Here is a 12,543-nt window from a genome sequence, read left to right as displayed (position 1 = left end):
CTTAAAATAGCCTGTTTAACCTCTTCAAAATCTCTTGACACCTCATCAGAGTGTGGCAAACACCTCACTAGTTCTGTCTATCAATTTGTCTGAACTAGTATTACCCATAAATCCTCAGACCACTCCATCTGCCTCGCTAATTTTTCAAATTAGTAAAGAAGGCTTCAACATCTTTCTCAAAATGTTGCAGAGTTTTGACATATTTATATATATCACTACCTTCTCTTTTAATCTCATCCTGTTAACTTGACTTTTCTGACTAAGTCCCAACTTCAAGTTCAAATTCTCTCTCCCCCTTTCTTCTCTCTCTCTTTACTCAGCCAAGAGCCTTCTCTCTCTCTCTTTCCCTTTCTCGCTCCCTCTCTTCTCTCTCTCTCTCTTTCTCTCTCCCTTTGTTTATCTTCTAACTCTATTTTCCTCAATTGTAATTTAAGTTTTTCTACTGCTACTGCACTTGTCTGTTTCTCCGACACACCTAAGTGTTTCAGTAGCCCCTTTACACTTTCAGCTTTATTTCCGTCCTTGGTTAAACCCAAATCTAACTTATTTGCTAATTCTAAAAGTATGGACGTTCGCTTTTTTGGTGAATTTGAGAATCGTCTTCAAATCCCAGAACCTCTTTAGCAATTTTAAGAGTCATTTTCTCACTTTTAATTTAATCAACCACAAGTCACCAAAATTAAACAAATTGTCTCACTTGCACTTTATTTAAAGATCTTGGACACTAACCTGTAAGTGTTTAAATCTGCTGGGACTTTTCGTACTCCCAAATCTATTCAAATCAGTCAAAAACAGTTCAAATCACGGATCCGAGCTCCCAAACTGTTACGACATGGGGTAAACTCTCCTTCTTAATTTAAAACCAGCGACATAGAAAAGATTTATCCCATGCAGTAATCTGTAAAGTTTTGAGTGGCCGAGAACTATGCAAAGTAAAAATTAACAATTTTATTTCTTAAAGTATAAGTGAATAACTAACTAACCACTACTTATAATTTCTTTCTCTAACCTATCTTTTACCTTCCCTCCTATGATACTAGTCCAATAAACTCCCAAATAAGACTTACAAAACCACACTTATTTCAAAACCAGGCAGCTGTAGGTTCTTGTCTTCCTGTGTCTTCTTTTCTCCTTGTTAGGAATTTCTGTATCACAGGCTACTGATCGAAAAGATACTTTTAAGAGAGATTTTTTTTCAAGCAGTCTGGTACATGCTAGGACTTAGCAGTTCTCCTCTCAACTGTTCAATTTCCCCCCGGTCTTATATCCCAGAGCATCAGATTATGTTATTGGCTTTTAAGATTGTCAATATACTCAATTCAAACTGGATTGGAGTTTGATACCTTTTCCGGACATAATTTAAAATGATTGGTCGAATTAGAATTTGTTTTTGTCTCCAGGCAATGAACTAATCGAATTGTTCGACCCAGTGTTACATTGCTGCCTTCTTGAGAACACTTGGCGCTGTGTCCGGTAGTTCTGCTGCTTTTAACTCTCTTAAAAGATACATCCACATCTTCACAACAATACCATAATGACTAAATGGCAGTGATTGTTAAGTGTTATGCTTTGAGATACTTTGAGTTGACAAGCCATTATGCAAATACTAGTTTCGTATTCCTAAATCATTGAGATAGTTGCCAACTTCTATTATACATTATAATAAGAACATGACTAAAATGTATTGAACAGTTGAAGTCAGATGCAATGCTACCAACAGCAAGCCCAAAAATATGAGAAACTTAAACACAAAATGACACAGATTCATTTTTCAATGCTTTTTATTATGGGCAGCAGAGGATATGGAAGGACCGGAACATGATAGCATACATCACATAATACATTCCAAGCAAACAGCCTCACATGCCCCTGCATCTGTTCATGAAATTGTAAAACTAAATAACTACACAAGTCACCACAAGGGATCAGTTAGCAAATATTGTTTAATGTCATTTGACCTATAACTGACTACTCCTGTTACAAAACATATTTTCTGTTGATTTATTTAAACAAACATTTGGTGCTTATTCCAGCATGTACACTTTCCTGGTAGCTGTCAAGATACAGTTACTCTCTGCCAATGAACTCCGACTCAGCTCTTCCATTCCAAACCCAAGACTGCAGATGAATTCCAGGGAATGAGGGTGATCCTCTGAGGAAATTAATTCTCACCTCTTCATGAGAGCTACAAATGTGCTACAGTGAGAGCCAAGAACACTGAGTGTCGAGTTCACTGATCTGACAAAGGTACACTTTCTTTGGTGGTGCTCTACAGTATACAATAGGACCTTCCAAATGGTCAGAGTCTCTGGTTATCCTTCATAGCACGGCCGAGTAATTAGGAGTGGCCCTTGAGAATGCAGAAACAGTGGAAGGACTGATCTTATTGAAGGAGGAAGGGGCAGTCCATGGGAAAGGAATCGGATGGGGACAGAGGGAGAACTTGTCAGTATGCATAGTGGTATGGGTAACCATGGGGATGGCCAGCTTATCTGAATGATGTCCTTCTAGGAAGCATGATTGCAAGGAATAACTAGATCCAGCAAACATTCAGACAATGATCTCCAAGGCCCTGATGGACTTACCATATGGATGCAAAAGCTCCCAGACCATACTTTGATGACAAGAAACAGCAACATTGTACAATTGTGCAAAATCACCAAGAGTAGGATTACTGACTGGAGTATTAACTGTTGCTGGTGGGACTAACAGTTTTGTATACAAACTAATCTTATTGTATAGCACAAAGTAATCCTAGCTAAGCACAAACAGGTTGTATCTACATAGCATCACTTTTGTGAACCCTTCAGTTCTAAAATCCAACTAGTGCCTGTATTCTCAGACACTTCAATGCAATGCTCCTTTGCTGCCTCAGAAAATGTGGAGTCAGCTTCCTCATTTCCCTGGCATTGTGACAGGGGTTGGTGACCTGGCCTTGGATGGATTCAACAGCTCTCTACAGGAGCAGGTCTCATCAATGAATTGGCTCCATCCTCTGACAGAGGATGCTGAAGGTGCTCAACTTGCGCATGCCTTGCCTTAGGTTTACAATTCTGCTGTCCTGAGGGAGGCTGCCACTGGGGCACAGATTATAGCCCTTTCAGCCAACCTACACCAGCGAGACCCAGCTAAACTCTCCAGTCTGCAGATCACTTCCAATTACATACATATCAGTGCTCGGGTTCTGAACCAGAGTAACACAAATTGTCTTGCACTTTACATCTGACAATGCGTTGCTCCTTCATGCATGACAGCACATTGCTACTTCAAGCTTCACTGCATGTTGTTCCTTTATGCATGACTGTGTGGCTCCTGGAGGTTGGTCAATGAAAACCTCTGGGCAGTCCTGCCCCAGCTCTACATTTTGGCATTTGAATAGAACAGAGTTCAAATGTGCATTTGCTTCATTACAGATATTAATCAACTGGGAAACATTCCAGGAACATGAGCACTGAGTGAGCCCTCAGTGACACACAAACAATGAAGATGTTGGGTGTCAACTGGGTTATCTCAATAGTAATGTGTGGAGGCCATGATAGAGTTGCTTCCTGCCATATGACAAGGTTACTCAGTAGCTGGAGTAAAACTATTCAGTAGTTGAGCAGTTGCATGTCTGGGATCTAACAAAGAAATTCAGACGCCATGCTGCAAAAGGACAGAGCTCAGTAAGATGGAGTCTGAGACACTGAAGTTATTGCATCACATGCCACGTCATTTTCTAAATGTTGTTTTTCAGATTGTTGGTCATTCACATCAGTGATACATTGTGTATGTTTGGACAGCTACCCATGCTGCCAGCGTTGAGGTGTGTACCATCTTGTTGGTTGCGTGGGTCTTACTCTAGGTGCAGTATGGGAGTTTGGAAACTGATTTTCTCCCCATTTGACTTAATGCCCTTTGGTATCACATGTTTTGCAGATGTGAAGAAATGCCAGACAACCTCAGAGTAGGTATGTCAAACTGTATTTATGACATTCTAGCTTGGTCAGTGTGTACTGCTGACCATATGAACAGCATTGGCTGCACTCTGTGCCTGTAACTGATGGTGGCCTGACATCTCATCTAAGTAGGAGAAAGTGAGGACTGCAGATGCTGGAGATCATAGCTGAAAATGTGTTGCTGGAAAAGCGCAGCAGGTCAGGCAGCATCCAAGGAGCAGGAGAATCGATGTTTCGGGCATGAGCCCTTCTTCAGGAAACTGGATCTTCAGGATCTCATCTAAGTATCAATGAAGTGGCCTTTTCTCTTACCCAGAAAATCTTTGCAGAGGGCTTTGACTCAAGTAGAGGTGATTACTAACTGGGTTAGCCTCTCCAAGAGTTCTTCTTCAAAGCGGTCACACTCATGCACTTGCAGAATCAATAGACTCTCGGGGTTTGTGCCTGTACAACATGAATTGAAGTCTGTTAACATGTAGTTGATTTGTACCTTAAGCTGGTTCTCAGGTATACTCCCGATCTTGCAGGAGTGGAGAGAAAGCAGAGTTAACAACTCGGGTCCAGTGAGCCTTCTTCAGAATGTGTCCAGATCTTGTCTGGACAATTTTATATCATCCTCAGAAAGCCCATGTGTAATTAATTGGCAAATCCACTGCTTGCCAATAACAAGAAATCTTTTAAATGATCTTGAGAGGAGATCTCTTACGACAAAATGGCACAACCAACCACTGCAAGCATGTATGCTTCTCCAGGTTATAGATTCACTTTTTAGTGATTGAAATGTTGTTTTACCGAATGTGGTGTCCTATGTAGTTGAACTGACACTATCATTTGATTGCTGATGTTAGTTTTAAACCTGTAACAAGTGTTTTAATAGCTGCGCCTCAGCTTTCATGGCGAGAACCAGGCTGACACTTGATTTACTTTTATTTTTGTAAAAGAGATAGAAGGCTTCTAGCTTGGTAAGTCTTTACATTTGTCAGGAGATGTGCCTGCTTCCTAGCTATTGAAGTTGTGGATCTGCACACATGTAAAAACTTATTGTGGTTGGTCTTCCAAATGTTTTAAGACCCAGAGTTAGTCTAATCTTCAACAAAAATTCTTTTATAAGCAAATACTGGAGCTTACCGTGATGTGAGGTGACAAGGCATACTGATGATTTGTAACGATGATGCTGCAATACATTAGCTTCCTTAACATAAATATGAGATTTGGTCATGTAGTACTGAAGAATTCAATGAACTTTTATTGCACTTCCTGGTATTTTACATCTGTATACTACAATCACAGGCACTTGGGTGTCTGGAATCAAGCTAAACAGTTCAGATGGAGATAGCGCACATCCCATGGTGTGTCATGCTGAAAGAGGACAGAGCTCAATTAGATGAAGAGCTTTATATTACAAGGTCAAATGTGTGATATGGTGACAATATCATGAGCACATCCCTTCAAGGCATACTGCATTTAAGGACATGCAGTGTCAGTTCTTAAAACTCAAAATACTGCAACTTGAAATTACAACATAAAACGCTGAAGAAACTCTACCAAATTTGCTGAGTTTCTCTATTACTGTCAATTCTTCACATACATTCTAAACTTAATGTATTTTTATGTTTGCAAATAATTCCATTTGCCAGTTTTTAATTGGATATAATGGTGTACCGACTTTTCAGAAGATGCAGTAGACAGTACTGAACTCCCACATCACAGGCTAATTGTTGGTTCTGTGCACATTATTTCTTTCATATTTAAAACCTGCAGGCTGAATCATTAACAGACTCAGTCTGTTTATGGGAAGCTGCATTGATGGAGCAAGATAACATAAGTCTTCGTTTTGTAAAGTGGAACCTATTAATCTTAACTTCAAAAGTCAAAAATGAATCAAAAGTGGTGCATTTATTCAGAGGTACAGCATTTTCATAAGTCTATGCCTTATCGTTGAACATCAGTAAGAATGAAGGAGGCAGTAAAGTGTCAGCTGTTGTTGCTAAGCTGCAGGCATGTGTGGGCATGCAGCAGCCCAAAAGGTACACCATTGGCCTGATACCATGTTGATGAGTTGAGTAACCAAGCAAATTAAATTTTAAGATAGCACACACTGAAAAAACTAGCTGAGTTCAACAATGACCTTTTAAAGGGAACATTGTTCGCATCTCCTTGTACTGTAATCCTCTGGATATAAAAGCTAACATTTGATCAACCTTTTTAATTTTTTTTTCATTCTCTGACATTTTAATGATCCATGCACATGGATCCAAAGTCTCTTTGGACTGCTGGTATTATTAGCCTTTCACCAAAAAGTGTATTTTACAACCAAAGTGTGGCCTAACATTTGCCAGCAATGAAATCTATTTGTCTTTTCTTTCAATTAATCATTTAGTAATTCTTTATAATTTTATGGTTTAATTTACACTGCTTAAAAATGTCTGGGGAAACAGTGTAGGCTAGAGAAAGAGAAAAATCAGCTGCATTTCTAAAACTTAGTAAAATGTGAGATGATGCATTTCGAAGAGGACTAACAGTAAGGGAGTACATATTGAATGGTCAGAGACTCGGAAGCATAGACTCTCAGTGTGACCTTGGTGTACATGTGCATAGATAAGTAAAGGCAGCAAGATGAGTAGATAAGGTGGTTATTAAGGCACATGGATATTTTATACATAAAAGCATTGATTACAAGAGCAAGAAGATTAACTGTGTACAACAATAGTTAGGCCACAGTTGGAGTACTATGTGCAATCCTGGTTGCCATACTATAGGAGGAGTGCGATTGCACTCATGGGGATGCAGAGGAGATGCAAAGGACGTTGCCAAGCCTGAAGCAATTCAGCTACAAAGGGAATCAAGGGTTCACATTGGAATTGTTTTCTTCAGAGCAGAGAAGGTTGAGGGGTGGATATGATTGTGGCAAACAAAATTCTGAAGAGCTTAGATACCAGCAAATAAAGGAAATACTGCACAAACTCCAGCAAGCTCTACAGTAACCTTTGATAATGGCAGATGTGAATACAAGTTGGCATGGTGGCTCAGTGGTTAGCACTACTGCATCACAGCACCAGGGACTCGGGTTCGATTCCAACCTTGGGCAACTGTCTGTGTGGAGTTTGCACATTCTCCCCATGTCTCCGTAGGTTTCCTCTGGGTGCTCCGGTTTCTTCCCACAGTCCAAAAACATGCAGTTTAGGTGTTGCCACTAGTGTTCAGGGATGTGTAGGTTAGGTATATTAGTCAGGGATAAATGTAGAGTAATAGGAAGGGGAACAGATCTGGCTGCGTTACTCTTTGGAAGGTCATTGTGGACTTGTTGGGCCAAAGGGCCTGTTTCCACACTGTAGGCATTTTGTAAATTCATAAGCTTAAGGGACAGCTTTCAATGATTGCAAGAATTAAAACAGCTTTCATGATAATAAGATTAAACAGCATATTGAGAAGAAATGGAAAAAAGATTTAATACTTCCAAGTAAATTCAAGGTCAGAGATGGACTGTACAGAACACAAGATTGGACTTTGTGGAGGTGTGACTTCTTAAGACATAGCATGGACTCAAAATCAAACACTAAGTGCATAAGTGACACCCAATTACAGAACTGCGGAAAAGGAGAAATTTCACAGCAAAGATCTTTGCTAAGGTACAGAAATCTCCTACAAAAGAAAGTATAGGCATTTAAGGGTAAATTGATGTTCTCAATAATCCAGAATCCACAGAAGTTATTTATGACTCTGGACGTTGTACTGAATTTTAACTTGATACTTGAGCCAAAATCACTATCTGATCAGACTTGTTACCATGGCTGAAGAAGCAGAAGTTACAGCTCCAGAGATGAGACTATATGTTGGTGGAATAAATGTTCAGAGCATAAGAATGCTACAAATTACATTGCAACACATAGGAATGTGAGCTAATTGAAAATATGTACACAGTTTGCAATCAACACTCCTCACTTTTGAACCAACATGCTTGGACCTTCACTTCCTCAGAGATCAGAAGGAGTCCCACTAGCTCCAAGAGACAGCTGGTCCAGCAACTAACTGTTTTTAACCAACTAATCAAGGGACCATTCTTGGGCTTCCAAGAGCAAAAAGAAGAATCTGCTCAGATTACATACAAAGGTATAAAAAATGTCAAAGGGCCAAGAAGAAACAGGAACTGGAAAACTAAGAGACACTCAACCAAACTCAACAAAACCAGAAAACAGCACCACCATTTGGCAGTATTGTGTTGAAGGATGGCCAGACCAATAATCCAGGAAGTTAGCTTTGAACACATACTTGGATCACGGACAGCATTTTGAGATCAAGAAAGGCTTACTAGTGTATGACAAGAGATTGGTTTTTCCAACTTGTCTTTGGGGAGACATTCTGGGAGGGACACAGCAGAATTAGGCATGATTAGTGCACAGCCAGGGCTCCATCAATGGAGTAGCAGCTAGAAATCACAAAAAGACGACAGAAATCTTGTCACTTATTATGAAATCTGCAGATATTGGCATGTCATGTTTGGTAAACACTTGTCATCACTGAAGGCAGATCTGAAGCTAAATCTCTGCAAACTTTGCAAGAAGAAGCAAATACTGAAAGCAAAAATGAGCACTGAAACCCACTTGAGCTCTTTCAGGAATCTTTAATGTTGTTCACAAGCAGAATACTATGGTAACCAACTTGATTTAGCAGTATTGTCGATGCCGGTGAGAAAGATAGTCTTGGGTGAACAAGCAACTCAACAGTGTGACTGTAATTACTTCACCAATTATACAAACACACATCTAGCTTGATCAACATATATATGTCTCGAAAGGGGTTAGATCCATGTCCACAGATAGAGTAAAAAAAAAAGAAATTATCTAGTTTAAGCTTCTAGGATACTGAGAAAAAGAAACAGATCTCGTATAATCACAAAGATATTGACGGTTACAAATTCTCTAGCTATGGCAAGGAAGAAATAGCTTGTCTCATCAAAGTAGCTATCTTTCAATGAGGGACATTCATGATACTATAGGCAATACCAAAGTTAGAAAATAGTAATTCCTCTGTAAAAGAATTTCAGGAAGTTAATGGAAATTAACCAACATCAACATAGAAAAACTCCTCAGCGGATGTCCAAGACATAAAAGATCTTTCTCCAAAGAAATTACCCACAGATTAATCATGTTCATCAATTCTCAAACAAGTCCAAGTTCCAACAAAGCTCTGTTCTGAGAAAAATGTGGAACAACCATACTACCTGCATTTGTGAAGTCACAGATTATATGTGATTGCATGTGTGTGATTAGGTTAACAATGGGAAGAAAACAGATGTTGTGTAAGCTAATGGAGCTGAAGGGGTTAATGTTCATGTCACACTGGCTCCACCTTTTTAAATAATGTCACATACAATCAGAGTTGAGACCAGGAGTTCTGCTCTAGCTTTACGAGGAACCAGATATATTTGCACTAGCTCCCTAAAGTTCGAGTAGCTATGCCTGACCAAATGTACAAAGTTAAAAATCACAGAACACCAGGTTATAGTTAAACAGGTTTATTTGGAAGTACTAGCTTTTGGAGTGCTGTTCTTTCAAACCACCTGAAGGAATAGTGCTCCAAAAGCTAGTGCTTCCAAATAAACCTGTTGGACTATAACCTGGTGTTGTGTGATTTTTAACTTTGTACACCCCAGTCCAACACCGGCACCTCCAAATGTAGTTATACCTACTGCTATCTTACAACAGACCTTCTTGTGATCTAAGAGCTCTTTTCTAATTCCATCTAAGATCTATTCTATAGATAGTGAAAGAGGATACATCATTGACTAACGACTAAAAAGGCCCACTCAGAAGCAAACTACCTTCGACAAACCTCACTAGTACTACACATTGGTAAAAGTGGCAAATACCATAAAATGCCAGCGGTGACCATCTGGTACAATTACCACAGAAACCACCCGCTCCTTCCCCAAGAACCTCTGGGCACAAATGTGCCGACAGAATATAGTCCAGGCAGATGAGTCAATATCGTTGGGTATGCTGAAGTGGCCATGCAACAACTGCAAACTTCCCTCAGATATGAAATGGTGTGATTTCAGTACTTTCAGGCTCAGCATTGCATTATAAATCCTTCTAAAACCAATTTTACATAAATCACATAAAGTTTACATATTTATTGCTGAATCTAACATAATTCCATTCAAAACTAAATACACTCGAAAACAGAATAAAACGCAGTCAGAGTAATCGCATACTGTTACTGCCGATGTAATTGGACAGAGCGAGAGAACAAGATATAGCGTGGTACCTGATATTTGAAGGGAGCGATTTGCATCAGTTGCTGTAGAAGTGGTTCTCCTATCTTCTTGCTGGGGACATCAGCAACAAAATGCAGACAGAGTACCTCATCACCCTCGAACACTGCATGTTTTACCATCGACTTGATGGCAACCGTAAATTTCTCTTGGAGACCGTAGTTTTTGTCCACCTTGGTAAACATCATCAGAGCATGAAACTGCACCGCCTGCTTCCCCGCTGTGTCCTCAGGCTCGCTGTTAGCAAAGGGGGCACTTCCTGGAGATTCTGCCGCTTTCTTCCCACTGAGATTAGCTGTCAACTGAGCGTCGCCCTGCGAACTCTTTCCTGCCTGATTTTCCTTCATTCTCCGGGTGGTGCTGGAAAAATTTTCATGGTTGGATCCTAAGTAGTAAAAGGCAAACACTGCCAACGCAGCGACCAACAGCAGCCCAAAGTGGTAGGAACGGAAGGAGGCCTTACTCTGGACAATCTTCCTGCACAAGCCCATTGTTTCCTGACCGTGCCGGTCCCAGCTGTTGCGCCTCCGGGACAACCTGAAACCTATTTGCAGCTCGTCCGCCAGCGAAGCGCCATGGTGAAGCCGATAGGTGGAAGGGGCAGGCTCCTTCCAGCGGCAGCCAATCCCAGGAGCTCCCAGCCGTGATGTAGCGGCAATGAGAACTGCAGCTGCCAATGAGGAGCAACGAGAGCTTTCAGGAAATGACCAGGGGAGCTTCCTTGGCCGGAGAGAAATGACCAGGGGAGCTTCCTTGGCCGGAGAGAAATGACCAGGGGAGCTTCCTTGGCCGGAGAGAAATGACCACGGGAGCTTCCTTGGCCGGAGAAATGACCAGGGGAGCTTCCACTGCCGGAGAGAAATGATCAGGGGAGCTTCAATGGCTGGAGAGAAATGACCAGGGGAGCTGCGATAGGCGGAGAGAAATGACCAGGGGAGCTTCCATGGCCGGAGAGAAATGACCAGGGGAGCTTCCATGGCTGGAGAGAAATGACCAGGGGAGCTGCGATAGGCGGAGAGAAATGACCAGGGGAGCTTCCATGGCCGGAGAGAAATGACCAGGGGAGCTTCCATGGCTGGAGAGAAATGACCAGGGGAGCTGCGATAGGCGGAGAGAAATGACCAGGGGAGTTTCCATGACCGGAGAGAAATGACCAGGGGAGCATCCACTGCCAGAGGGAAAAGACCAGGGGAGCTTCCTTGGCAGAGAGAAATGACCAGGGGAGCTTCCATGGCCGGAGAGAAATGACCAGAGGAACTTCCATGGCCGGAGAGAAATGACCAGGGGAGCTTTCATGGCCGGAGAGAAATGACCAGGGGAGCTTCCATGGCCGGAGAGAAATGACCAGGGGAGCTTCCATGGCCGGAGAGAAATGACCAGGGGAGCTTCCACTGCCAGAGGGAAAAGACCAGGGGAGCTTCCATGGCAGAGAGAAATGACATGGGCAGAGAGAAATGACATTGGGAGCTTCCATGGCTGGAGGGAAATGACCAGGGGAGCTTCCATGGCAGAGAGAAATGACCAGGGGAGCTTCCATGACCAGAGGGAAATGACCAGGGGAGCTTCCATGACCGGAGGGAAATGACCAGGGGAGCTTCCATGACCGGAGGGAAATGACCAGGGGAGCTTCCATGGCAGAGAGAAATGACCAGGGGAGCTTCCATGACCGGAGAGAAATGACCAGGGGAGCTTCCATGACCGGAGAGAAACGACCAGGGGAGCTGCGAGAGGCGGAGAGAAATGACCAGGGGAGTTTCCACGGCGGGAGAGAAATGACCAGGGGAGCTTCCATGGCCGGAGGGAAATGACCAGGGGAGTTTCCATGACCGGAGAGAAATGACCAGGGGAGCTTCCATGACCGGAGAGAAACGACCAGGGGAGCTGCGAGAGGTGGAGAGAAATGACCAGGGGAATTTCCACGGCCGGAGAGGAATGACCAGGGGAGCTTCCACGACCGGAGAGAAACGACCAGGGGAGCTGCAAGAGGCGGAGAGAAATGACCAGGGAGGTTTCCATGGCGGGAGAGAAATGACCAGGGGAACTTCCACGGCCGGAGAGGAATGACCAGGGGAGCTTCCACGGCCGGAGAGGAATGACCAGGGGAGCTTCCATGGCCGGAGAGAAACGACTAGGGGAGTTTCCATGGCCGGAGAGAAACGACCAGGGGAGTTTCCATGGCCGGAGAGAAACGACCAGGGGAGCTTCCATGGCCGGAGAGAAACGACCAGGGGAGCTTCCATGGCTGGAGAGAAATGACCAGGGGAGCTGCAAGAGGCAGAGAGAAATGACCAGGGGAGCTTCCACGGCCGAAGAGAAATGACCAGGGGAGTT

At 42.7% G+C, this 12,543-nt stretch overlaps 1 protein-coding gene across 1 annotated transcript in view; it reads right to left on the bottom strand.

The window, feature by feature from the left end:
- The window catches only part of xxylt1 (xyloside xylosyltransferase 1), a 178,779-nt gene extending 167,937 nt beyond the window's left edge, over positions 1 to 10,842 (bottom strand). Inside the window, exon 1 of the mRNA XM_043702284.2 lies at positions 10,206 to 10,842. Within this exon, the coding sequence (XP_043558219.2) occupies positions 10,206 to 10,703 (498 nt within the window). The 5' untranslated portion in view covers positions 10,704 to 10,842. The remainder of the gene's footprint in view (positions 1 to 10,205) is intronic.
- Positions 10,843 to 12,543: the final 1,701 nt, after the last annotated feature.

Source organism: Chiloscyllium plagiosum, unplaced genomic scaffold (genome assembly GCF_037043375.1).
Source record: "Chiloscyllium plagiosum isolate Xiang-an unplaced genomic scaffold, Cpla_swu_hap1 HiC_scaffold_13, whole genome shotgun sequence".
NCBI classification, from domain to species: Eukaryota; Metazoa; Chordata; class Chondrichthyes; order Orectolobiformes; family Hemiscylliidae; genus Chiloscyllium; species Chiloscyllium plagiosum.
The sequence above is the reverse complement of the archived record's forward strand: the minus strand, read 5'-3'. Positions and strand labels throughout refer to the sequence as shown.